The 26,706-nt window shown below is 39.5% G+C and overlaps 4 protein-coding genes across 4 annotated transcripts in view; 1 reads left to right on the top strand and 3 right to left on the bottom strand.

Moving 5' to 3' along the window:
* Positions 1-2,173: 2,173 nt before the first annotated feature.
* On the bottom strand, positions 2,174-5,578 carry tmem179ba (transmembrane protein 179Ba). Its single transcript, NM_001201012.1, has 5 exons — positions 5,485-5,578; positions 4,284-4,474; positions 3,957-4,094; positions 3,754-3,832; positions 2,174-2,632 (listed from the first exon to the last, which is right to left on the bottom strand). Exons 3-5 carry the CDS (start codon positions 4,085-4,087, stop codon positions 2,474-2,476), a joined length of 369 nt encoding a protein of 122 aa, NP_001187941.1. The 5' UTR covers positions 4,088-4,094; positions 4,284-4,474; positions 5,485-5,578; the 3' UTR covers positions 2,174-2,473.
* A 2,210-nt stretch (positions 5,579-7,788) lies between these two features.
* prox3 (prospero homeobox 3) lies at positions 7,789-13,471 on the bottom strand. The gene is made up of 5 exons (XM_017471905.3): positions 12,848-13,471; positions 10,474-11,982; positions 9,732-9,839; positions 9,172-9,372; positions 7,789-9,084 (listed from the first exon to the last, which is right to left on the bottom strand). The coding sequence occupies exons 2-5, from the start codon at positions 11,953-11,955 to the stop codon at positions 8,896-8,898; spliced, it is 1,980 nt and encodes a 659-aa protein (XP_017327394.1). The 5' UTR covers positions 11,956-11,982; positions 12,848-13,471; the 3' UTR covers positions 7,789-8,895.
* A 1,511-nt stretch (positions 13,472-14,982) lies between these two features.
* The window catches only part of cldn15a (claudin 15a), a 32,547-nt gene continuing 20,823 nt past the window's right edge, over positions 14,983-26,706 (top strand). Inside the window, 1 exon segment of the mRNA NM_001329306.1 lies at positions 14,983-15,061. The gene's annotated coding sequence lies outside the window, so the exon portion shown is untranslated.
* Positions 16,884-22,601, bottom strand: snx15 (sorting nexin 15). Its single transcript, XM_017471907.3, has 8 exons — positions 22,386-22,601; positions 21,727-21,762; positions 21,200-21,320; positions 20,319-20,434; positions 19,742-20,033; positions 18,690-18,839; positions 18,388-18,597; positions 16,884-17,423 (listed from the first exon to the last, which is right to left on the bottom strand). The coding sequence occupies exons 1-8, from the start codon at positions 22,485-22,487 to the stop codon at positions 17,311-17,313; spliced, it is 1,140 nt and encodes a 379-aa protein (XP_017327396.1). The 5' UTR covers positions 22,488-22,601; the 3' UTR covers positions 16,884-17,310.

Raw genomic sequence — 26,706 nt, 5'->3', positions numbered from 1 at the left:
ATCACAAAGAGGACTATATTAGTTCTATGGTAATAAACCAATAAAACATCTTGTCATTATGTGTGGGCAAAGCAGGAAAGCCATTGTAATTGATTAATTTAGTGCTGTGGGCAGTGACATGGTTTTGGCAACCAGCATGCAAGTCTTATCATAACCCCATGGATAGATTTATGTCCCCACCAACACACTGTGTGCTTTTTCACAATTACACTGTCCTCCACTAATATTGGCACCCTTGGTAAATATGAGCAAAGGAGGCTGTGAAAATTTGTCTTTATTGTTTAACCTTTTGATCTTTTGTTAAAAACAATTCACAAAAATACTCTCATGGATATCAAACAATTGAAAACACAACATAGGTTTATCAAGCAAATATCTTTGTTAAATGTAGGTGTGCAGCAATTATTGGCACCCCTATGAATTCATATGAGAAAAATATATTTGAACCATATTCCCATTGATATGCTAGTATCATTTTTAGTACACCTAAGTGACTAGGAACAGGAAATTGTTCAACCATGACTTCCATGTTTCACAGGGGTATGAATATGAGGTAACGCATAGGCCAAAATCCCTTAGTCATTCATAACAATGGGTAAGACCAAGAAATATAGCTGTGATGTGCGGCAAAAGGTTGTTGAGCTTCACAAAATGGGAAGTGGCTATAAGAAAATAGTACGAGCATTGAAAATGCCCATTTCCACCATCACAGCAATAATTAAGAAGTTCCAGTCATCTGGAATCAACCTGGAATTGGATGTGTGTCTATATTGTCTCAGTGCACTGTGAAGAGGATGGCCAAAAAAAAAAAAATCACAGCTGGAGAATTGCAGAAGTTAGTTGCATCTTGGGGTCAGAAAGTTTCCAAAACTACAATCCGTAGTCACCTACATCACCACAAGTTGTTTGGAAAGGTTTCAAGAAAAAAGCCTCTACTCTCATCCAAAAACAAACTCAAGCATCTTCAGTTTGCCAGACACTACCAGAACTTCAAATGGGATAGAGTTGTGTTTTTTTTTTGTTTTTTTTTTAAATCGAGTGGTTTTGGAACACAGAGAGGTAGCCATATGGAAAGGTACCTCATGCCCACGGTTAAATATGGTGATGGCTCTTTAATGTTTTGGGGCTGTTTTTCTGACTGAGGGCCTGGACATTTTGTTAGGATACATGGCATCATGGACTCAAATATGAACAGATATTAAATGAAAACCTGACTGCCTCTGCGATAAAGCTTAAAATGGGTCATGGTTGGATCTTCCAGAAGGAAAATGATCCAAAATATACATCAAAATCAACACAAAAATGGTTTACTGACCACAAAATCAAGGTCCTGCCATGACCATCCCAGTCCCCTGACTTGATACCCAGAGAAAACCTGCGGGGTGAACTGAAGAGAAGAGTCCACCAGTGTGGACCTCGTATTTTGAAGGATCTGGTGAGATTCTGTATGGAGGAAAGACTCAAAGCTGTTATCTTGGCAAAAGTATTGACTAAAAGGGTGCCAAAAGTTGTTGCACACCTATATTTGACAAAGATGTTTTTTTTTATAAACCTGCATTGTGTTTGCAAATGTTTGATATACATGAGAGCAGAGTATTTTTTTGTGAATTTCTTGAACAAAAGATCAAAAGGTTAAACAATAGAGATTTTTTCACAGCCTTCTTTGCTCATATTTACCAAAAGGTACCAATATTAATGGATGGCACTGTATATAATAAACACATTTCCAAGTTATATACGGTGTGAATATATCACAAAAATTAAATTTTCACATTAAGAGCATCATTAAACCTGAAACATCTGAAACCAAGGAAGACTCTAGGTAAAATTCGGTGACAGCAAAAATATAGTACAAAAAAACTTGTGTTGAACATCTGGACAAGCATTATAAGAACTAATAAAAACTGACAGCAGGTGGAGCTAATGTTGTATAAACGCACAAAGGATACCAATAAAGTTTTAAACTTTCAGCACTGTAAAACACGTATGATAAAATCTAAGTCTCAAGGCACTTATTTGTTCCACTATGTTTTCCATTTACTTACACTATAATACTACCACACAAGAATGCTTCTGAAATTTTAACACATCCCAAAGCTTTTATCAGAAATTGAAACCAGCAGGTCACACAAAAATTATCCATTTATATAAGGAATTGTACTCATCAATCTAGTCAGATTTGTGAATTTTAATTTGCATTTAGATCAATATGAATCAGTAAGACCAATCTGGCAACCTCACTCTTTTAGCTGCCAAGCTACTGCTGCCAATTGCTGGTCAGTAGCCATGGCAACAAGGCCTCCATATCACTGGGGAGCAAAACCACGACCACTGACCGAGGTAGCCAAAACTAGTACTGTGCCTGCATCTGTGTGTGTGTGTCTGTGTGTCTGTGTGTTTATCTCAATCTGTGATTGGCTCATTGTGTGTTTAATCTGTGCATGCCACAGTGCCTGTGCCATCTTGTGTGTGTTCAGTTGGGGTGTTCTGGCCGTTTGAAGAAGGGTTCTGTTTCAGAAGGACTGGCTCCGGGATCCTCTACATGAGTGCTGTAGTCAGAGCCCCATCTACGCTGGACCACCACCAGAACAACTACTATTATCCAGCAGAAGAAATTCACCCACACTGCCGTCTGAGCGGGAGAGAGCGAGAGATGATAATAAATACAAAAAATAATTAAGTAAAGAAAATCATAATGAAATTTTCACACATATATGTTAAAATGAGGCAGTCCAGGCAGAGCTGAGAACATGCAGTGAAAAGCAGGCGAGCAACAAAATCATGATGCAAAATGAATGAATAATGTGAAATGGTTAAGGAAAATGAACAACAAACATTTTCTCACACTTGTGTGAAAAACTTTCTGATTACTGCTGAGTCTGGCAAGAGTGTGAATGTGTGGGTGACTCATCATCACACCTGTGTGAACTCATGAGTTAAATGGGATAAATAACAGTAGATAATAGGATTTGGCCTGTCTGAGGTGTGCAAATGCTTAGTTCTCAACATTATCCACATTATACATGAATTTGGAATTGTCTTTGAAATAGGAAATATAATAATGTACAAATTTTAATAATGCAGCTGTGACCCATAAAGTAAAGTAAAATAATATTTCATACTTTATAATCAGTATTTCCCAATACTGGTCATGGAATCCCATAGTTCCAGGATTAAGGATTAATTAAGGATTAGCTATCGAGTTTAATTAAGCATACTGAAAGTTTATTCCAGGTATTAATAACAATACATTTTATTTGTAATTAAACTGTATTAAATTATTATTATTATTGTTCCTATTATTATTTTTAATTATTATTCATTCCTCCTCAACAATACAAACGATCACTACATTCCATACACTATGAGCACACCTGAATTCTTAAAGATGGGGTGGAAGGTTGTAAGACATCAAAAAGAGTTTATATTGAATACGGGCTGAAACCGTCCATCCGCTCATTTTCCATACTGTTTATCTTACACATGGTCATGGGGAGCCTGGAGTCTATCCCAGGGAACTCAGTGCACAAGGCTGATTGGCACCCTGAGCACACACAAACACACTATGAACAATTTGGACATGCCAATCAGCCTACAACGCATGCCTTGGGACTAGTGGAGGAAACCAGAGTACCCGGAGAAAAGATTAATGCAATGTAAATAAAATTGGTATTCCCAGAAGAGGAACAGCACTGCTTTGGCAATACAATCACACATTCAGATGATTAAAGCAGGAGAGATGTGGCAACATACCTCAGCACTGTGTAGTTTGGAGTAGAAACTAGACCCAATCAAAGGGGTTTTCCATGTCTTGCTCTGGGCCTGATCACAGCTGCAAACACACAACCACCAGCCATTACAGTGACCAAGAACTACTTTTTTTCTTTTTATACCAAGCACCTTCCTAGCCAATTATAGATTTCCTAGAAAAGCGCTCAAATAATTGAGATTCTCACCTGGATATTTTGGGCACTTCCTTGACCACGGATTCACAAAGTGTGTTTCGACCCACTCTCAGGATGCAACCGGTCACCAGGAGGAAGAAGAGGAAGACTCCGCTTACAAGCAATGAGAAAGTCATCCACATTCTCTCTCTTAAAGCAGAAGGAGATGCACATGTGAGAACTGACCAGCAATCATGCAAGTTACACTACTAAAACCTTCACATGTATTCCTTAAGAACGATTTCAGTTAGGAGGACGTCTAAGTGAGACACTGCTAATACTTCTGTGTATTTTAGTGATTCAAACTCATTATTAACAGGAAACAAATAAACCTCTCACCTATTGACATCTCCATCCACACAGCTCGAGTAGACCCAGTAGAGGGTGGTGGAGAAGCAGAAGACGGCTACACACACAGAGATGCCTGACACGAAGTAACAGAGAGAAGGAGCGCTGGACCAGCCTATGTCAATTTCTGAAATGTTGAAGTGCACAGAGCCGTACAGCAAACACCTGCCTGAAAAATCACCCTGTGTGTGAATGTGAAAGTCAGTGAGAGTCCAATTAATACTGATTTGTAGTCAAATAAATAAATAAGAAATGAATTAATTGATTAATTAATCGATCACATGAGGATTAGAGTTATGGTATTTTGATGAGAAATTACACAAAATAGTAAAGAAACAAATAAACAAGTTTAATTTTTTTTATTTCAAGTTGTTTTTAAGACTATTACATGAAGTCATTGTCCTACATGCATGGGATTCCCCTGTGTGGACAATGTGAAAGCGAAATCACACGCACTGTTTTACTCGCACTTCTCTTTACTCGTCTGACGTCAGTAGGCCACTTTTTACACAGAAACAAAGCGACAGCTGGTCACATGACCGAGTCAAACGGGCAGAGGCGGAAGAGACGAAATGAGACGCACTGTCTGCTTTGATCCGCTTCTTTTCATCGCAATGTTCACATGATTTTTAATGTTCTATTTCTGCACTTCCTAGAAACACGGACTGTGTAATCTGCCCGCCATAGTCACATGGCTTTTTTTGTGTTAATGCTAATCCTCTTACACTAACTTAAAAAAAAAATACCCAACATGTCTGAAATGTTTTCAGTCATATGACGCACGAGGCCAGCTTAATGCTCCCTTCCGTTCCATGAGTTTATTCTTGTTTAAGTGAAACTTTAGAGTATTAAAGTATCTTATTTTGCTATGCAAAATACAGGTGACATGTGTACAAAAAAAAATTATCCAAAGGCTGGAAAAGTTTCTTTAAGAGTTACACTATAGTTTGACTTAACACTAGGCTATTGCAGGACAAAACTGGCTTTGAGTAACCGAAGGTTTGGCTTGACGTGTTGTCATTTCGGTCAGGAAAGTTTTGTTGCTAACTTTATTTTGCTTCACACTGACAGACGCGTGTTGCGCACAGGAATGACACAGCAGTGTAATTCACGACGCCTTTGTTATTTAAAAAACAAACATTATATACTGTGATAAAACTAACTATTGATGAAAATGCTGTTTGTTGTTTACCTGAGAGAGAGTGACGGAGGCGGCGGTGATAATTCCGCAGATGAAGCAGCAGGCATGGAGCGCGAGCTCAAGCAGCAGCAGCAACCGCGGAAGCGCCATCACGAGTCATGAGTAGCCTTACAGGAACCGTGCGCGCTCCACACACACACACACACACACACACACACACACACACACATATGCACACACACACATATGCACATGCACACACACATGCACATTCACACACACATGCACATGCACACACACATGCACCGCGGGATAGGGATGAGCAAGACCCAGAACCAAAAAAAGTGATAAGATTTCTACCAAAAAAAAGTGTGAGCAGTATGATCTATTTTGCTTACACAAGTGTTTAATTTATTAACATGTCGATTCATACATCTGTAGGAATAAATTAGGGCTAAACGCAATGACTTTAAATAGCTATAAAGGGATAAAGTTGATCTTTAGCGTGTGTGTCGCAGAATTTCGTGTATCTCATAAGAACATGTCCGAACTGGCTGCAGAAATACAGGATGGAGTTGTTTTTCCATTGCGCATCGGCTCGCGCTCCTCGTCAGGTGATTACACTTTACGCTCCCAATGTCCCGTATGTAGTTAACTCTGGATTTGAAAAGGATATTATCCTAGGCTAACACGACACCTCAAAAATGATCTTAAAGACAATCTGAAATGAGAACTAATCCCGCCTCCCGCCTCCGCCCATTTTGTGCACGATTCCTGTGTCAATCCCTTTCAAAACATAATTGTTTTTTTGTTTCTCTAATCCTGCATCACACTGCAATGACTTGTTAACACAAAAAACACAGACACAAATTAACATAAACACAAATTAACACAAGACTTAGTTTTTTAAACTAAGGTTCACCGGTACGTATAGGAACAGAAAAATATTATCCACTGCTACCGTGTCATTTTTCCACAGTACAATCAAACCAGTTTAAATGAGTCCTTTAAACCATACATTTCACTAGAACTTCTGTTTTATTCAGAAAAAGGATACATTACAGAAGAGAAACGTGCTATGAAATCAGGTTCATATTGTCTTGCCATAACCTGCCAAACCTATACCAGTTATGCAAACTGACGACAAATGAGAGCTGGTGCATCATTCACTCACTCACTCACTCACTCAATCAATCAATCAATTACTCGCTCAATCAATCACTCACTCATTCAATCAATCAATTACTTGCTCAATCAATCACTCACTCAATCACTCGCTCAATCACTCACTCAATCACTCGCGCAATCACTCACTCACTCTCTCACTCAATCAATCACTCAATCAATCAATCACTCAGTCACTCGCTCAATCAATCACTCAATCACTCACTCAATCAATCACTCAATCACTCGCTCAATCACTCACTCAATCACTCGCTCAATCACTCACTCTCTCACTCAATCAATCACTCAATCACTCACTCAATCAATCACTCAATCAATCAATCACTCAATCAATCAATCACTCACTCATTAATCACTCAATCAATCACTCACTTTCAGTGACTGCTTTATCCTTATCAGGGTATTGTTCAATCCAGAGCCTATCCCAAGAACACTGGGTGTGAGGTGAGAATACATCCTGAGACCCCAGTCAATGGAAGGGCACCATGCACACACACATTCCCAAACTTATTCACCCCTAGGGGCATGTTTATGGGAGAAGAAAAAAGGAGAAACTGGAGGAAAATCTTACAGAGAGGGAGAACATGCACAGAAATTCACCCAAGTTCAGGATTGAAATCTGGACCATGTAGCTGTGAAGTGGCAATATTTAAAATAATGTTTTAAATTATGTCTGAAATATTGTGTAATATGTTGTTAGCTTGAATCAGTATAAGGTTGTGCAATTAACATTCGTGTAATTATTTTGCTGTTTTGGCTACAACTGTTCCATAAGGTTTAGATGTCCCACTGTTATAGTGAGTCTAGAACCCTTTGTGCTCAAACACTCACTCTGTAGATATTCACTAGGTGATCTGACATACATTTTAACATTTTAATATCACTAGACTAATAACACAGTTCTAATTGCATAATAATTTCATAGATCATTGAAGGATTATATCAAGCCATATGTAGTGCACTTATCTAGGGTGAAAGAGCACACTAGCAAACTTTAGTCTGTTCTGGCTGCATGTGTTGAAATCCCCCCCCCCCTCCCTTTTTTTTTCCTATGCAAACACATTTTTGCTGATCATTGCACAGGAACTAATACAATTTATCATGTGTGATTGTCAAGAAGACAATGGAGTTTGCATAGTTTTGCATGCATGTAATAAAATGCTGCCAGTATAAGTGCTTGAACTTTCACATTTAATTACAAGTAGTACTACATCACATCAAAATTCACATTTTTACACTCAATGTCTTATGAAATAGCCACTTAATAGCAAACATTATGACAAATAAGCAAATTGAATATAAAATTACAGTAAACCACATCTAGGGCCACGGTTGTTTTCTCGTCACTTTCTGGATAAATACACGTGAATAAGGTTTCAGCATGTTAAATAGAAAAAGCCTTTTAAATATCTTCCTTCAAATAACACATCTCTCTGGAACAGTATAGCCAAAATTCCAAAATGCCTGTCAATGACCTATTTTGAGTTTATACATTCAACAAGGCCACTGACTTCTTTATTTGTGCCATATGTATTTCTGTCCCTTAAAATCTGGAAGGTAATAAATCACCATTAATTCACTATCAGATTATACAAATGGTATATATGATATTTAAGCATGTGTGTATACACTACATGCCAAAAGTGTGAAAGCAAGTACAGCACAGCATGTATAATGACATTTTGACTTATTTTATGTAAACTCATTCATTGGTTTGCAATGAGGTGCTCATATTTTAACATGCTGTATGGGAAAAGCCTTCATGGTCTTTGAATGCTAACACTGACCAATTTATCTATTTACTCCTCATTTAATATACCTGAATCAGTTTTTCAGGAGCATCCGAATGTGAGATCACATATGTTAGATCAACTCAATTTTTAAATGTAAAATGCAAAAACAAATTAACAGTCAGTTAGTAGATTATTACTGCATACACTTGGCCAAACCCCTACGTCTTAATAAACACATTATGGTAAATAATTTCTTTGGGGGGCTTATTTTTGGAAGGCTTCTTTTGCTTTTGAACTTTTGGCATGTAGTGTGTGTATGTGTTTGAATATACATGTATTTCTGTCAGCTTATCTGAACTGATTCTTATCAGGCAATATGTGTGTGGGTGTGTATGCTAACTGTAATCCATTTTGTCAATGTGTTTGTGTATTTATCCACATTAATCCTTACACTGTATATGTGTGTGTGTGTGTGTGTGTGTGTGTGTGTGTGTGTGTGTGTGCGCACGCATGTGTGGGTGTGTGAAACTGCTCATGAACATCTTTAGACCATGCGGTGTGTGTCCATGGGGCAGCCTGGCAAGCGGAAGCTGTCAGGCACAGGGCTGTCGAGTTTGCAGATGATTTTGTAGATGGACTTTTTCCAGCAGGGATCAGCGTCACGTCCACTCTGGATAGCGGTGAAGAACTCCCGTAGTGCCACTTCAGACACCTCCACAAACCTGTCTGGCACCTGGAAATATAACAGGACACTAATACACACACTTGTTTACATTCACACAAATGTAGGGAAATCTCATGCACTCCAACACACTCTGACCTGGTAGTCATTGCTCTTGTTGTAGTGCATGTTCAGAATGCGAAAGAGCTCAGAATTTCGGCTCAGACGCAGTCCCCTCTCTCTGGCTGTGACAGGACCCTCACGAGCTGCCTGACGTGCAAAACGCTCCATCTGAATGTAGAAGAACTCCCGGAAGTTACTAAACCACTTAATGAGCTGAGAGGTGACACAGCGGTTAAACTATGGAGGAGAATGACAAAAAGCAAAAGTTAGGTCATATTAAAATGCACCTAAATGTATCTAAAGCACCACATAAACTTATATTTCTATTGAGTAAAAACACACTGATACACTGGAGACTATGACTGATGTATAATACTGTTAATCACAATAGGTTTAACAAGTACTGTTAGGTTTACACAAACACAATAGGTTTAAAAGAAAGGGCTTTTATTTGGAGGAGTATCAAATTTCATTTTCTGCACATCATCAGGAGTCATACAAATATATTAATGGTTAGAAATAATTGACACTGTCTGACATCATGTTTTGCATCAGCATTTTTGTAGAGTCACTTTCTCATGATGATGACAGAGCACCTTCACATCGGGGAAGTAAGTCTTGAGTGTGCTGGAGCTGGGGTAACGTGTGTAGAAAAACATTAGCTTGGCTTTCTTCAGATGACATGGGGAGAGGCCCTCCTGAGAGTTCAGAGAGTTAAGGAAATGTGTGACACACACAAACAATTACACAATGGCACAAGATAAGTAGAAAATTGAGGACACTGAGCCTTTTAGGAAAGAATATTGATATCTGACTGGCCTAAAGGTGAGCATTTGCTATAAACTATGTTTACTATTTGAGCCATTAAAATTTTACGATTATATTTTATTGTTGTTTTTTTTTAAATAAAATAATTGTAATTGTTATTATGCATAAAATACAAACCCATAAAGCAATCATGACACTGTAGACTTTACTGAACATTACTTGTGTTTGAAATTCTGTGTTAAACATAACAGCTATACATACATATATATATATATATATATATATATATATATATATATATATATATATATATATGCTATTAGCACCAATATACAGTATTATACTAATTATATTATCAATAAATATATTACCTTCATAAAACATTCATTCTTACACATAGAAGTAAACTAATTGTTTTATCTACAAACTAAATATAATCTAATATGTAAATTGGCAAACAACTTTCTCAATTTTTACATTTACAATTTTAAACTCTCTCCAATTCTCAAAATATTAATATGGACTCTTTCTCCCTTTCTCCTTATTACAGCCTCTGTTAAAAAAGGATATTGCTCCAGGACCAAGATAGAGAGCTGTATCTCCTCCATCGATTCCTACTCTCATCCCCTCATCTCTCCCTCTATCAGCAAGAGGTGGGTTTATCTGGCCAAGCAGAGGCAGAGGAGGGAATGAGGGGTTGTGCGAGCGAAAGTCCATGAAGGGTTCATTGGGGAGCCCGTCTTTGTGGAGTGGCATACTGGATAGAGAACGAGTAAAGAGGTGCTGCATGGTGTAATGGAGAAGAGGCAGAGGCAGCGGAGGAGGGTTTGGAGGGCAGGATGGCAGGAAAGAGTCTTTGTTCCTTGGTGGTAAGAGTGCAGAAAGATGGGGCTGGGGTAAGAGGGGTAAGCTGGAGTTAGCCTGAGGGATCAGAAGGTTCTTATGTCTGCCTTGAATTAGGGGGTTTCTTTTCTCTTGAGGTCTCTTTGCAACCAGTGGCAGTGCCTCAGCTTGTTCTATCATACTGGCAGCCACCCCAGGCCTTTGCTTCTTATCTGGGTTTGTTTCTAGTGACCTACTACTGGGAATCTCCTGGGCTAGAACTGCAGTAGAAGGTGGTGTTTGGTCAGTTTCAGCATAGAGATGGAGAACCCTGTCAATGACTCGAGCCACTGCGCTGGACAGCTCCTGCTTCAGAGCCTGAGCAAATTTCTCACTGCCACCTATATTCTCCCACTCCCCTTGCACCAGACTGCAGCCTAGCCACACTCCACCTCCGTCCAGCTCCATGTCAAGGTCCAGGTCCACGGGGGTTTCGGGAAACACCTCAGAATTCTCATTCCCTGTACTTGCATGTTTTTTTTCATTAGCACCCAAAGCAGGATAGAGCCCACTGCCAAGATGATCGTCGGATTCTCCTTCAGAGAACATCTCTGCTGTCTCATCCATCACTCCATCATCTCCTTCTCCTCCTTTCTCTTCCTCATGATGTTCTCCGTAAACTTGCCACACTTTGCGCTGAAGCTCTAGCAGTTTCCCTCTGGTTTCCTCTAACTGGAGTTTCAGCTCACGCCGTTGCCGCTGCCTCCCCTCCCTGCTCTCCTTCCTCCGCCCTCTTTCCTCTACATTCTTCTCTGCTCTTACCAATTGAGCTACACTCCTCCTATCTCTGTGCCCTTCTCTTTCCGCCTCTGCCTCTCTCTTTACAGTACTGTCCACTCTAAGTTGCTTCACTCTAAGAAGGTCCTGACTCCAGTCACCAGAACCTCTTCTCCTCTCCCCAAGTCGGTACTGCGGAATCGGGGTTCCTCCTGTAGCTGATTTTCTCCCAAACCTGTCTGCATCGACCTCTTGTCCCTCCTCATGTGCTGGCAGCTCAGAGAATAAGCACTGTCCCTGCCTATATCCACCCCACCTCTGGGAAGCACTGTTGGGGTGCAATAGAGGAGAAATGATGGGGCCAGAGGAGGTGGACTCCGGTGGACTGTGGTACAGGTCAAAGTGGCACACCTGGGACGGCTGCTGCTGGAAAAGATCTGAAGGGCAATCCATCACCCCTCGACTCCTCAGCCTGGAATTCTGGATATTAAAATTGCTTGTGTCAGTGTTTAAAAACTGCATGTGAGCCTCTCTCTGTTATCTTTGTCAGCAACATCTCTCTCTCTCTCTCTTCCTCTCTTTTGCCTCTCTCTGCATGTGTGCATTATCAGCTCATGGACAGCTGTGGCCACTGTTTGTTCAGATTGTTGACTCTATATCCCTCATCCTTCTCTCTCCCTTGCTTTCTCCTCTACCGCACACATTAGAGACAACGAGAAAAGGTAAATATTTTTAATGAGATTACTATAGTGCACTATCTACAAGCAAGGATCAGAGCTATACAGTGAAAATGGTGCATCACAACTTGCATAATTGTTTTAGCTCTAAAAAGGATTAAAATGTGGGGTTTCAGAAAAAATAATAAATCACCTCCATTATTCTAAATCAGATTGGTAGATACTGCTGCGCTGTAATTTGTGTGTATTATCTTCTCAAATGTCACAGATGGCACGCGATTATTAGAAGTGAATGGCAAGCTGTTTATCCGCCATAGAGGATGAATAATCTAATAGCCTAATCATAAATAATAATAATAATAATAATAATAATAATAATAATAATAATAATGTCGTCACGATAGTTATTATGAACTGAAACAGTGAAAGTAAGTGTTTATAGACATCTTTCAAGACAAGTTTCCTAGGCGGGGTATGATGTTTAATACGCTGAAAGTGTATCGTGTTGGACTACTCCGGATTCCGGATCCACGGGCTCGCACTAAACGCGCTGTCCGTGTCGCACACATTCACTCACCGAGAAACGAACAAAGCTATTCCTCAAGGGGGAATTAAACAGGTTTCATAGTAAAATAGCGCTCAATAAAACAATTGTAAGGAGAACTTACACAACAGTGTAGGTGAAGGCGTGCTCGGGCGGTCACTTTGAACTATGATTTCCTGGTGGTGTTTATTCCTGAAGAGGCGATCGTCACCCTGTGGTCATGCAGAGCAGCAGCGCCGAAAGTGCCACCGAGTTTCCTGCTGCTGCGATTCCTTCCGTTTCCCAACCGCGCTCTTACTGTCCAGTGGGCGTGAGGTGTGAGGGAGGGACTGTCCGTCAGAACACACACACACACACACGCACGCACGCACAGAGAGATAGGGAGATACTAAAACCTTTTACTATTTTGTTATATGTATATTGTGTATTTCACTCTGCTTCTAGCCTATTGAGTAGAGGCGCATGAAGTTTGCGAGTTTTCCCCACCAGCTCTCCAGGCTTTTTCACATGGGTGAAATTTGGTGTATCTTATTTATTCCATAGTTCAAATTGATCACGACCACATAGTCCTAATGGTAGGCCTGTTAATGTTTTGGTCTTCATAATACACAAGCTGTTTGATCAAAATACAACACTACACATAGGCTAGAAAAACACGCATAAGATAGAGATGATTCATATGTTGTGCATGAACACCCCTGTCAAAAGATTTTAAACATTCAGAAAGGCAAATAAATAAATAAATAAATAAATAAATAAATAAATAAATAAATAAATAAATAAATAAATAAAAAGACTCTTACAGGGGATTGTAAATAAACAACAACATGTAAATAATAAACAGGCTAATTATTTTTGAGAGAAAAATCTAGATAATGAATCATTACAGTCTACACACGGGGTACATGATGACATTAATGTTTAAATGACATCTTAAACCTATATGAGATACGTAGGCTATGATTAATTAAGTCTGCATGAGTAATAGACCTCTCAGAGATGGGATTTAAACCTTCTGATACTGTAAGCAGACATCACTGAAAGTGTTACCCAAAAAAAAGAAAGAAAATTCTAGATAATTAATTATTACAGTTAACACACGACATGAATGATTTCCTAATATCAATTCTGCCTCAGCAAGATGTCACATCTGTGTGTGTTTACTCAAAATATGCATTTATTTGTTTATTGAGGTGTGAAAGGTGGAGTGGCAAGTTGGAGCCCGAGTCACACCCAAAGCCCGAGTGTCTCTCTCGGGGTAAATTTCCATCCCGTCTATTTGACTTTGGCTGAAAAAGTGTCACGTCATTATCACGTTACCAAAACGTACCGAGGTGAGGGACAATTACAAACTAACGAGTAGAATTTACACACCTCTGATTGGCCCACACATTTCGGATGCCCTTGCCTTGATATTTGCCTCCACACCGACATTTAGTGCCGCACATCTCGCCTCATTAGGATATTTCTACCACTCTGGCAAGCAAACCTCTTCATCTTACTATGTGAAAGTAGTTATGGTATCTCTATGCCCTTGCTTATTTTCATGCTCCAATCAGTCCACACCTTTCCTCCACTTCAGGGACACCAATCGGGGGCCCACAATCACCGGCCGCCACTGTTGTTATGGAAACAAGAAAATGTGACACAAAGCCTTTTTAATAAAGAAAAGCCGACAGCTAGATCTGAGTTTTAAAAAAAACAACATTTGAATAAATTAAAAAAAACAAAAAAAAAAAACAAACAATACTAGAGCAAAGGTTAGATGAAAATAGAAAATGACAGCACAGCACACTCACGAAGGCACACATGCAGATCAAGATAACACTAAACGAAATAAGTCAATCCGTTTTTATTTTCCTGTGAATATTCATGTGGTGAAATGACGAAAATCTAATGTTTGTTAGATTGTCTGGTCTCACAAAAAGATCAATTATCTAACCCCTTTATGGGTTTGAGGCTGAAGGCTGGATATGCCATTGAATGGTGACAACTGCACATAGGAAACGGAATCCTTTGAACAGGAGCCAAACGACTGACAACATCTCTGTTAAAATTTATGAGTCATTTGAACAAAGCGCATGGAAATGTATGGGACTGTGTTTTAGCCATTTGTGCACAGCATTATGAACTCCTCGTCCTTTTCCACAGTACGAGACATAATGAAAATGCTTCATTTGAATAAGTCATGATCAAACATATTGCAGTATGAATTCAAATGCGGCTGGAATAAAAAAAAAACTGGCAGCCAGAAGGAGAGAGAGAGAGAGAGAGAGAGAGAGAGAGAGAGAGAGAGAGAGAGAGAGAGAGAGAGAGAGAGAGAGAGAGACTAGCGAGGGTCGATGGACTGCCAAAGTGTTTGCCTATTGATTCCCTTTGCGAGAAAGTGGATGTGCACTCAAAACAAAGCCTTGGGCAAGGTGACAGAGGGAGGGAGCTGGAGAGAGTGTGAGAGGTAATAGAGATGGAGCACAGAAAAAGAGGATCTGACTAAGTACATAATTTGTAAATAAATAGAAGAAAAAGATAAGACAAAAACATGCACAGATTTGTGTATGCAGCATTTTCCAGACGTGGTACACAATAATCACTCATCTGCTAATATCTTGAATATACTAAATGCATATCCTTTTAGAGATGTAGATGTAGGGTACTTGTATTCAGCAACACAAAGTAACATTAACGAATCTATGTATCCTATTGTAGGAGACATAGAGCAGAGTGTGAGGGAAAGATTTGGTTTGGAGTTTGATGTTTTAGTGCACTTAGCAGAGCAAACTGATTCTTTGATCTTTGACCACATGACTCCTACGGTGCTGTGAAGAACCTTACTTACTGTAATGCACTGTGGCCCTCTCGAGCGCTCACTCTGTGCACGCGCGCGCGCGCACACGCACACACACGTCTCTGTGTTAACTCGCGGAATCTTTCGCCTTCTCTCTTTTATACATACACACACACACACACACACACACACACACACACACACACACACACACACACTAACTCACTCTGACGCTCACTCTCTCCCCAGCACTCAGGATGCAATTATCCTCTTTGGCTGGAGTGTTTTGATGGCATAATTGCTATGGACACTGACGAGAGAGAGAGAGATCGGCAGGAGAGAAAGCGAGAGAACGAGGGATGGAGAGGGGGACAGAGGCACATCGAGTGCTGACACTCTCAGCATGCTAATGCCAAAACACAGTCCACCTCCCCGTTTTGTCTCTTTGTCTCTTCATCCATCTCTCTAAACACACACACACACACACACACACACACACAGGTGCAATAACCTCTCCATTCCATTCCACATCTCTCCACTCTCACAAACACAGAAGCACAGCGAGAGACGGAGAATAACAGGGGTGAAAAAAAACAAGGGAGGGAGGGATTTTCCATGCATGGACAATGAAGAGATGATCCCGCTCATCCTCTATTCATACCTGTGTTCTGCGGCCTGCTCTCTTTTTTTCCCCTCTATTCATCCTTTATTTTACCCTCTGCCCACAAAAGAAATGAGGGATATAATGCTGCTTTAACACAGTGTGTGTAGCAGTGATGGACCTACCTTTCCTTTAATGAATGTTTTCAAGGGAAATATAAAATTCGCACAGTTGATAAGTCAAGATACTTTTAGTGCCCTTTAGTTTTTCACTGGCGCTAAAGCACTACATTGAACACTACATTGAAATCAGTGCATTCAAGCAGTTTTTATATAATGGTAGATCATGCTTGTTTAAAGTGTCTATTAAAATCAAAATTAAAAATCAGATCAAGTTTTAAAATGTCTTGTTAATTTGTATTATTATTATTATTATTAGTATTAATATTATTATACAAATAACACAATTATGTGTAAGAAATCCCACTGTCAGCTGTCAGCTCTTAACAAGTGTGACATTTAGACTGTAGATTGATGCTAAGTGGTTGCCTATAGGCTTCTTTTATTTGTTAGTTGCATTAGCCCCAAGTAAAACTAAAAATACAAACGCTGGGCATCAAACGTAAACTGTGTGCGAGGTGTGCAAGTAAGTTAAAAACGTGTAAATATGTTAAATGTAATATTTAACCATATAACTTAATCCATAGAAACGGTAAAGTTTAGACATGATGCATAATGGGGACACCTGGTGGTAGATTTAAGCAATTACACTCAGTCACTTGTACCAACTTTTCCTCTTTACCAAAAGAACAGATAATCCAACAAAGACATAACAAGTATTAACAATAATTAATTTAAATATAAATACAGTAAAATACAGCTGTGGGTTATAAATATGCATTATTCTATGAAATGTCATGAAAAGGAAATGGAAGTCTACTATCTGAGTTGTTTTTAATACCATAGTGTGAACAGTGTGGAGAACTTGTGCTCATGTCATATGCATAGACCTGTTGGGACTGTAGGTAAGGTAAAGCTAGTAAGTAGATGTGGGAATAAAAATGTGAAAGTGATGCAAGTCTCTTAATGCGTATTGTAGGTTGTTGAATAGTATCACTTGAGTTATACTGAAGCATGAGAGTGTGGCAGAGGTATGTAATTCTGTGTGTGTGTGTGTGTGTGTGTGTGTGTGTGTGTGCACGCTACGTGTTGTGTTGTTGAGTAGGAGTGTGAGAAGAGAGCAGTCGCTCTGCATGCTCGAGGCACTCAGCTACTCTCCTCTTCACTGCATCCCTTTGCTGAGGATCCACATCTCCTACAGAGTGAAGCACAAGGTGTTAGCCTGTTTCTAACCTGCCGTTAACATCTCCAAATCTTTAAAGAGCTCAAGCAAAATGATGAAATTTCTCCAAAAGTTATTCAAGTTTTCTATATTTGGGTTTTGCATGTGATCTGGCTTCACATACGCTTAAGGCATCAGTAAAGATCAAATATGACTTGGATGAATGGCAATGCATTATGTCATGACCTATATATTGGCTATAACTTTTGAAGAGGTTCTACAGGCCATGTTCGGTCTACAGAACCTCTTCAAAATCTACATGTGTGTTGTTATACAGAGGCATAAAAAAAAATTAAAGTTTTTGCCCTGTCGTAAGCACGTTTGAATCCCGGCATTACCTTGGCCATCCTTTTCCCTGGAAGATAAAGACGGCATTCTTTGTCTCTCCTGTCAATCACAGCTACACTAGCTAAACATGGTTGCCTGCCAGCACAGGTATGACGAAATGGGAAGATAGCACTTCCCTTCAGCTGTGTTACACAGCCCTGTGATGCAGGAGTTGGCTGGCTTCATGTGTCTTGAGAGAGCTGACTTGTAGGTGACTAAATTGGAGAAGATAATAGGGGGGAAATCCTGCTTCTGTTTACTCATACCATTCATTCTAATAAAGGAAACCTCTTTAGACACGATTTATTGGAATTACTCTATTCACTGGGAAGTTTCTAACCAGAAGTACACAACAGAATTCTTTTTTAAAGAGCTTGGTCAGTTATATACAGATATATAAGGGTGACACATGCTGTATATTTGGTGTTTTTGTATCCAAAAAAAACGGCAGAAGTAGCTCTAACTGCTTCATTCACTGTCATCAGAATACAATGTAATAATGTAGAAAACATACACCCTGAACCATTTCAGACCATGCTTCATATGAAGTTAAATCAAGTCTTACTCATTTCTACTCTGCAATACCAGGAATCTTCTTTCTCTACCTCACCTTGCACTCCTTTCATTAGGATTTCAACTGCTGTTCTGTATCGCTTTATTGCTGTGCTGTGGTCTCCCTCTTTCTCACTCTCCTGGGCTGCAGTCATCTCACTGGTTGCCTGGACCACATAGTCTGCCTCCTCACCACACACTGCATTATCCTGAGTGGTCAGTTTGAGGGACAGGAGCTCAGAGTGATCAGGAGATCCACAGCCCTGATCTGAGAGGCAGGATGATACCAAACTAAACATATAAGAATACTGCAGGAATAGTTTACTACGAAGAGAGAGCTTGATTATGGGTGGTAAAGACCTTCTTTAGCACATGGGTCAAAGATGGCTAAGTCGTTGTCAGAGAGAAGGGGTTGTGCGCCATCCACAGGTTCCTCCGATACACAGTCGAAAAGTGAATCAAACTCCTCTGATTGATGTAATGGAGAAGCAGGAGGCTCGGGGTTGGGAACTGTAATAAACATAGAAAACCAGACGGAATTTCAACAGTCCTTCAGTCAATTCAATCAATATGACAATACTAGAACTAACCAGTCTGAACTAATGTGTGCAAAAGTTCCCATATACAGGTTTGCACTGATAAGTATGTTTCTAATTAATCAGTAAGTAATGTCAATATTAAATATTAAAGATCTCTCCAGAAAATCCCATTTTTGATGCCTTGCACTAGGAACATTATTATAGACGTTTTGGCACTTGAACAGTGGTAATACAGGACGTTTTTTCAGAAGAACGTTTTGTTCCATCAGCATTTTTTTGTTGACTCATAAGTTATATTTACATGCATACAAAACATAATCTGTTTATAAGCTTGGGGTGAGGTGTACATGTTCTGGTGGAAACAGAGATGTTATAAAGCTGTCTGTGCGCAACGTATATGACATGTTTCTTTAAATCTTTGATGTTAGAATTGTATTGCAAGCCATCTGAATGATAAGCTGGATATTGGTTCTTCCAAAATACAAGTTTGTAAACACCTTTATAAGGAAACTAAAGGAAGGAAGAATGAAATTGTATATAATATTTATACATACCAGTATGACTATGTAAAATGAACAAACGGAGAAAAGATATGTCTTGTCATTAAATCTGGGTAGCTCATTTGTGTAAACTTCTTTCTTCTCTGAAGACAATAAAGAACCTAACACAACCTAAATTACAATAGCACACGTCCATGTGTTATACACTGTTGGTGTCAGACTATATATTCTTTTCTTTTTGAAGAGATTATCTGGAAATAGTCCTTACATCAAATGTTCCTTACTACCGCAGTTGGCCATCTGATGCAATAGGTTACAACAAGAATGCATAATTCTACTCCGTCCTTGTAATAAATAAATCAAAGGAAAGAACCTATGATCGGTTGGTCTGTGCTGAAATTCACTTCTGCTTCCTCTTTCTCTTCATGTCTCTCTTGTATTGGGCTTATCTCCATGTTACTGAGAGCTTCCACTGCCATCTCGGGCTCACCAAGCTCCTTTTCACCCAACGTAGACTCCAGTTCCTGGGTCAGAATCGGAGCCTCCCTCCCGGTCTCCTCTTCAGCTCCCTGGCCAGTGGCCCCTTTTGGTAAAGGGATGAGAGGGGGAGGTAGAGATGTAGAAGAAGAGATGCTTGGGTCTAATGGTCTTCTCACCTCTCCTCCCTAAGGTAATAAAACAATAAAATAAAAGAATGACATCAGTATTTATCAAGAAGCTGATGTTGATTTCTGTATGTGTTGCTGCACACACATACATATATACTAATACATAAATGGTGTGATGAGTCATTTTAAATGAGTATGTGTGAATAGGTGAATGGGTAGGTGCATGTGCATAACTGCATATAAAATGATTATTTATATATATATATATATATATATATATATATATATATATATATATATATATATATATATATATATATATGTATGAGGTGTGTGTCTGACCCTGAAGAATTCTTTGAGCTGAGGACTGTTGTACAATGCAGGAATGTTTGTCGTAAAGAGCAGCATGGCTTCTGCTGCCTTCCTCCTCTCCTCAATCACCGCCTCATCAAACCGACCTAAGAGAAACAAAGAGAGAGAAAGATGGAGAATGGGAAAGGAAAAAGACAGGCCAGTGTGTGTAGACATACTTAGCCCTTTGGAGGACTAAACAGGACTAAATGTCCTCACAAAAGGCTAAATAGTGAAATATTTTCCATATCCCTCTCTCCATCTCACCCATTGACTGTTTGCAAGGACCAAAAAGGACCAAATGTCATCACAGTGCTCACAAAAATACTGTTTTAACAGCTTTTAGCTGTTAAAGAGCTAAAATATTTTCTTATGGTTTACTGAGGTTAATGCTAGGCTCAGCATTACTTAGCTACATTAATAATTGTGTCAATGGAAACTTAGAATAGAAAAATGAGTATAAAAAAAGAAAGAAGCAAAATATCTGTATCTCATCCTAAGTTGGACTTTGTCACATTATATTGGACTACAGCAGTCCCTTCACCTGAATACTTCCCTAAAGTGAAGTTAGTCGTTTTGAAACTCAAAATTCAAACAAATACAGCCCATCCCTTCAGCTGTTCCCTCCAAAGCCACACCCACTGAACGCATGAAAGACTACTGCCTAGGCTAGAACATTTGAATTTCAGAGCAAATGGCAGAGCTTTCTAAATTACAGGCAAGTAAATATGCCTTCTTGTCGTTAGTGGTTGGAAGATCCACACTATGTCTTTTCCTCTCCTCCAATTTACAGAGCATATCTACTGATATTTTATTAGCAGCTGGCAAAATGTGAGGAGAACATTGCCAAATAAATTATATTTTAATCTTACCAAAGACCTGTGCTCTGGGAAAGGAGGGAAACTCTTCCTGTCTTCGAAACAGGTTCCTGTGAGTGTAAGCCAGCTCTCCATGCAGCTTCTTCAACTCGGTGTACCTTCTCCATACCACTACCTGCCAATAAAAACCACTAAATCTTTTAACAGAGCTCTTATAATCAGAGTCCTACTGTCCAGCATGACATTATGGTTTATGCCACCTAGTGACTGTGATTCTTTATATACTCAATGCCAATTTACATTAAAGACAAACACTCAATCCCACATCGCCACAATATACTTCAATTCACAATCCAGTCTTTTTGTGAACATTATTACCACTTACTTATGTATTTAGGCTCTTTACATGATAACTGGTCTAGAAAGCAATCAGCTACCTTGTCTGTTTAAAGAAATACTGAATCCAATCATTATCAGCATTGCTTACATCCTCTGATATCAGACAGACTGAAAAATAATTGCCAATAAATGTCACTGGTTGGGATTTATTTTCCTGATAAGTAAACAGAATCATTACTCACTTCTTTCACATCCTCTGGTCTCTTCTTTGATACAAACTGTTAGAAAAGTGGAGGGGCAGTTTAGTATTCATACAGTACTGCAGAAACAAAGCACCAGAGAAAGCTGATTATTACTTCACTTGTATGACTGTACATTTATTATTAGTAGTTATGTGTGGTTGATTTATATTTCATTAAACTTCAGTGGTTATCGTTGTTCATATTGTATATTTTTTAAAGAAAAATACTTAGGTCTGTCCAAAACAGCTTGTACAAGAGGACAAAGTACATTCAAGATATTCATAATAAATCCCATCTAATCTAAACGTATCACTATGGCAGGAGGCAGATACTTAAAATCTGGCCGAGTGAGCAAACAGGCCAAGGGCAGTCACGGGGATTGTCTCTCATGCCTTGTGTCACGAGTTTTATTGAGGCACCCAGCCAACTAATGACTATTACTGACGCAGTGTCTATCATAATGGATTTCTTCTCTGTGTTTCCATAATCATCAAATATATGATAATAAAATGTTCTTCTCAAGATCAAAGAAGCCGGATAAATATGCTAAAGTAAGACTATCCGAAAATAATCCACGTTTATCACAAATGTGAGGCGAGAACCAGCACTCATCAGGCTGAATAAGAGTCTGGTGGCTAACTAGCCTGCATGCTACTAACCCTTGCTGTTACTTTATACTCCGTGTGTCCTTTCTCGTGTGTGCGTGGCTCTGTGACGCTGAAGAAACGATAGTATTCCTCTTTCTTAGTCTTCCTAGCCATTACAAAACGTTTAAGGTAATATACTGTGAAAGCAACAAAACTGAATCTGTTTTATCTGCTTCATACGTGAGGCTAGTGTTTGGATTTTTGACAGTTACTTCCTGGTTAGTGACGTGTGGCGTGACGTCACTGATACTGAGATTAAAACTGTTTTCGATCTGAATGTTTTTGCATTTTGAAGCATTACGAATAAAAAGTTAAGAGGTAAATATGTGTATTTACACACATTATATTTTAAACAACAACAACAACAACAATAATTATTATTTTTTTTATTTTATTTTTATTATTATTATTATTATTATTATTATTATTATTATTATTATTATTATTATTATTATTTGAAACCATTTTAAAGCTTTTTTTAAATACAGACATTATTGTGTGCAGTATTGGCTGGTAACTCACTACTATTTCTTCCAGATTTATTCCCTTTTTAGTGTAATGTAAGTAGGACTTTGTTTTAACTGTGTACACTTCACCAGATTTATTCGTGACATTTCAGAGAAATGCAAACATAAACTGTACGTCTGTGTGCTTATCGCCAGAGCTGTTGCAAAAAGCTGGGTTTGGTGGCTATACAGTTAAGTTTGCGTTTAATTTGAACAAACTCTGTTTTTCCCAATAGTATCCATCTTAAGAGCAGCAGCAGGCCAGGACTGTTTTTGTAATGTTTATTAAGTAGCCTATATCATTATTTTTCCACATTAGAACGTCGTATTACTCCAACAAATACGTAGACTCTCGAAACCGCACTCCATAACTACATTTTTTAAAAGTGACGTTATAATGTTTTCTATAGGAATCGGACGATGTAGATGGTGAGAAATATAAGGGATATATAAGTAAATAATATTTTTGAAATAAACCTCTTTTTTGGTGTGCTTTAAAGTAGCTATTGATTAGAATTAACATGAAATGCTCAGCCTCGTTTAAAAGAACATGTTTTTTAAAAATTATTAGTATTTTTTTTATATGAATTTTGAATTGATCTTCATTTCTTTTTTTCATGCTCTGCACATCCTTCTGGTAATACCCTTTGATTTCACAGCTGTAAGCTTTAATTCTTTTTTATTTCATATATATATATATATATAACGTTTAGGCCTATGTTTTCTCTCTATGCAAGTGCGATCTTCCCTTCATAAGGAAATGGTGGGGTCATATTCTTTTGCAGAATTTTGCTGTTCAAAGATATATCCATATTTCATATGTTTATAATTTTCCTCTCTACCTGAATCTAAATAAATCAAATGCCTTTGAAGTGCAAGTGCCACTGAAACAAGGACAGGACACTCAGAGAAGCAAAAGGGTATGGGTGGGTTTTTAAAAGGATAGTTCACCCAAAAACTTAAATTCTGTCATTTAATCACCCTCATGCTGTTACAACACTGCATGCTATTAAATGATGATGTCAGTATCCCTTTAAGACTCAAAAGGGGAGATATGACAAAACAAATCATTCCTAAAATGTTCCTGCTCCTGACTCAAATACAAAAATAGGTATTGTTGCAAATATTTTCTATATTTCATCCCATTCTTTTTTGATAACAAAAGACATTGTAACTGCTGTTCAATGGCTTGACAAAAACAAGCATCATGTCAGAGGATGGGTGAAGGAACCAGATTATCTGAAGATAAAAAATGAAGGCAAGAAGAGAGCCCTCAGTAAACTTTCAGAAGATCACAGCCCTGTAATGAGCCAACTAGCTAAAGAGCCATTTATGTTTCACTTTATTTTCAGGGAAGATATGGAAATGTTTCTTGATGAGTGTGTCATGGAAATTAGACAACACTCGCAGACTCGTCCTCTGAAGGTAAAAAGGTTTATTACAGACAGATGGTTAATACAGGATAGAATAAAGCAGGATAGAATAATGAGAGCGCTCTAAAGCGCTTGTGTTGAACCACTACTACTGTGTATATATGAAACGCAGAGAATGACACACTTCTGTGTACCGATAAGAAGCAGTTTGAGGCAGTTCAAACAGGCTTTGTTTTAGGGTCTTAGAAGATGTGCAGACGAACCTTGAACCTTACCTGAGAATGAGATGTCCAACCTGTCGCATATGCCAATTCTCTGATCGGTGCTTCTAGAATGGAATAGTTTAGAATGAAATTCTTCTATACGAACACATACCAAGGACAGAGAAAACTTGTTTCTTCGTCAGAGGCTTGGGAATTTTCTGAATGGCAGATACTCTGTCTGCGGAGAGTTTCTTTCCACTGGCGGAGATGTCGTGCCCTAGAAATCTCACTTATTGTTGTACATACTGTAATTTGGAGAGAATGGCTTTGTGGCCTTCCGCAGTTTTCCGCAATTGTAACAGTTTAATCCTGGTCCATATCCATGACGGCCAGGTCTTCCTCGCCCATGGCCCTTTGGTTTTCCTCTCAAAGGTGCTCCTCTTCCTCTGCCCCCCGGTTGTTGTATCCGCTAACAGCTTGTAACATGGTTAGTGTGGCTGTGTGGAGGTCTTTTCCCCTCTTCTCTGTCTCTCTGTACTTTGTGTCTCATTGGAGCTTCTCTGCATGGATTGCATACCTCTCCACTTGTGTGAGGTTTCCGGTGTCCCAGGTGATACATTGTTGTTTGACTATAGTGGCAATTTCTGGTTACATGCCATTCATAAAGCTGTTTCTGAGATGTGCCTCCCATGCTGTGACGGCTGCCTGCCCATCTGCCAGAGCATTGGGTTTCTCCAAGCCTGAGTTTGTGTCATGCATCTCAGTGAGCCTGGACAGGTACTGTGATACAGTCTCAGTCTTGTTGTTTACACTTTGCTATTTTTGTCATGTCCAGTCATACAGGAAAGGTGTTCGTCAGCCTCTGTGCCAAGTTTTGCTATGAGCAGTCGTCGTAGTTCATGAGTGGTGGGTCTGAATTCTCTGCAGAATATCTGAAGTTCATCCCCAATCTTTCGTCCTCATACTTCGCGGAGTGCTGACAGATGCATCATGCTGCTCCTGATGTCCTCCAATGTCCAGGGTCTGTGAACTAGCATAGGGCCTCCTTTTCTGGCCACTTCTAGCATTGGGGCATTTACCACGGCATGCACTGTCCCTTCTCTGTCCAATTTTGTTGGTCTGAAGCAACACTGAAGAAATGACACTTTGCTACAATTTAAAGTAGTGAGTGTACAGCTTGTATAACAGTGTAAATTTGCTGTCCCCTCAAAATAACTCAACACACAGCCATTAATATCTAAACTGCTGGCAACAAAAGTGAGTACACCCCTAAGTGAAATTGTCCAAATTGGGCCTAAAGTGTCAATATTTTATGTGGCCAACATTATTTTCCAGCACTGCCTTAACCCTCTCGGGCATGGAGTTCACCAGAGCTTCACAGGTTGCCACTGGAGTCCTCTTCCACTCCTCCATAACGACATCACGGAGCTGGTGGACATTAGAGACCTTGTGCTCCTCCACCTTCCGTTTGAGGATGCCACACAGATGCTCAATAGGGTTTAGGTCTGGAGACGTGCTTGGCCAGTCTTCACCCTCAGCTTCTTAAGTGTGTTTGGGGTTGTCATCATGCTGGAATACTGCCCTGTGGCCCAAGTCTCAGAAGGGAGGTGATCATGCTCTGCTTCAGTTTGTCACAGTACATGTTGGCATTCATGGTTACCTCAAAGAACTGTAGCTCCCCAGTGCCAGCAGCACTCATGCAGCCCCAGACCATGACACTCCCACCACCATGCTTGACTGTAGGCAAGACACATTTGTCTTTGTACTCCTCACCTGGTTGCCGCCACACACGCTTGACACCATCTGAACCAAAAAAGTTTATCTTGGTCTCATCAGACCACAGCACATGGATTACTGGAACCATGCTTGCTTGTCTTCGTCTTGTCTTGTCTTCGTCTTAGTCTGCTTGTCTTCAGCAAACTGTTTGCGGGCTTTCTTGTGCATCTTTAGAAGAGGCTTCCTTCTGGGACGACAGCCATGCAGACCAATTTGATGCCGTGTGCAGCATATGGTCTGAGCACTGACAGGCTGACCCCCACCCCTTCAACCTCTGCAGCAATGCTGGCAGCACTCATATGTCTATTTCCCAAAGACAACCTCTGGATATGACGCTGAGCACGTGCACTCAACTTCTTTGGTCGACCATGGCGAGGCCTGTTCTGAGTGGAACCTGTCCTGTTAAACCGCTGTATGGTCTTGGCCACCGTGCTGCAGCTCAGTGTCAGGGTCTTGGCAATCTTCTTATAGCCTA

Source organism: Ictalurus punctatus, chromosome 7 (assembly GCF_001660625.3).
Source record: "Ictalurus punctatus breed USDA103 chromosome 7, Coco_2.0, whole genome shotgun sequence".
NCBI lineage: Eukaryota > Metazoa > Chordata > Actinopteri > Siluriformes > Ictaluridae > Ictalurus > Ictalurus punctatus.
This window is presented reverse-complemented; position numbering and strand designations above follow the sequence as displayed.

Excerpts from the sequence above, each read along its gene's own strand:
- tmem179ba (NM_001201012.1), bottom strand. The coding sequence starts at position 4,087 with ATGTGGATGACTTTCTCATTGCTTGTAAGCGGAGTCTTCCTCTTCTTC. Across the intron at positions 3,833-3,956 it reads GAAGTGCCCAAAATATCCAG|CTGTGATCAGGCCCAGAGCA; the intron begins GTGAGAATCTCA and ends GTGTGTTTGCAG. Across the intron at positions 2,633-3,753 it reads CCAAACTACACAGTGCTGAG|ACGGCAGTGTGGGTGAATTT; the intron begins GTATGTTGCCAC and ends TCTCCCGCTCAG.
- prox3 (XM_017471905.3), bottom strand. The coding sequence starts at position 11,955 with ATGGATTGCCCTTCAGATCTTTTCCAGCAGCAGCCGTCCCAGGTGTGC. Across the intron at positions 9,840-10,473 it reads TCTATCTTGGTCCTGGAGCA|TCTCAGGAGGGCCTCTCCCC; the intron begins ATATCCTTTTTT and ends AACTCTCTGAAC. Across the intron at positions 9,373-9,731 it reads CTTACTTCCCCGATGTGAAG|TTTAACCGCTGTGTCACCTC; the intron begins GTGCTCTGTCAT and ends TCTCCTCCATAG.
- snx15 (XM_017471907.3), bottom strand. The coding sequence starts at position 22,487 with ATGGCTAGGAAGACTAAGAAAGAGGAATACTATCGTTTCTTCAGCGTC. Across the intron at positions 21,763-22,385 it reads AGTATAAAGTAACAGCAAGG|TTTGTATCAAAGAAGAGACC; the intron begins GTTAGTAGCATG and ends CTTTTCTAACAG. Across the intron at positions 18,598-18,689 it reads TGACCCATGTGCTAAAGAAG|ATCAGGGCTGTGGATCTCCT; the intron begins GTCTTTACCACC and ends CCTGCCTCTCAG.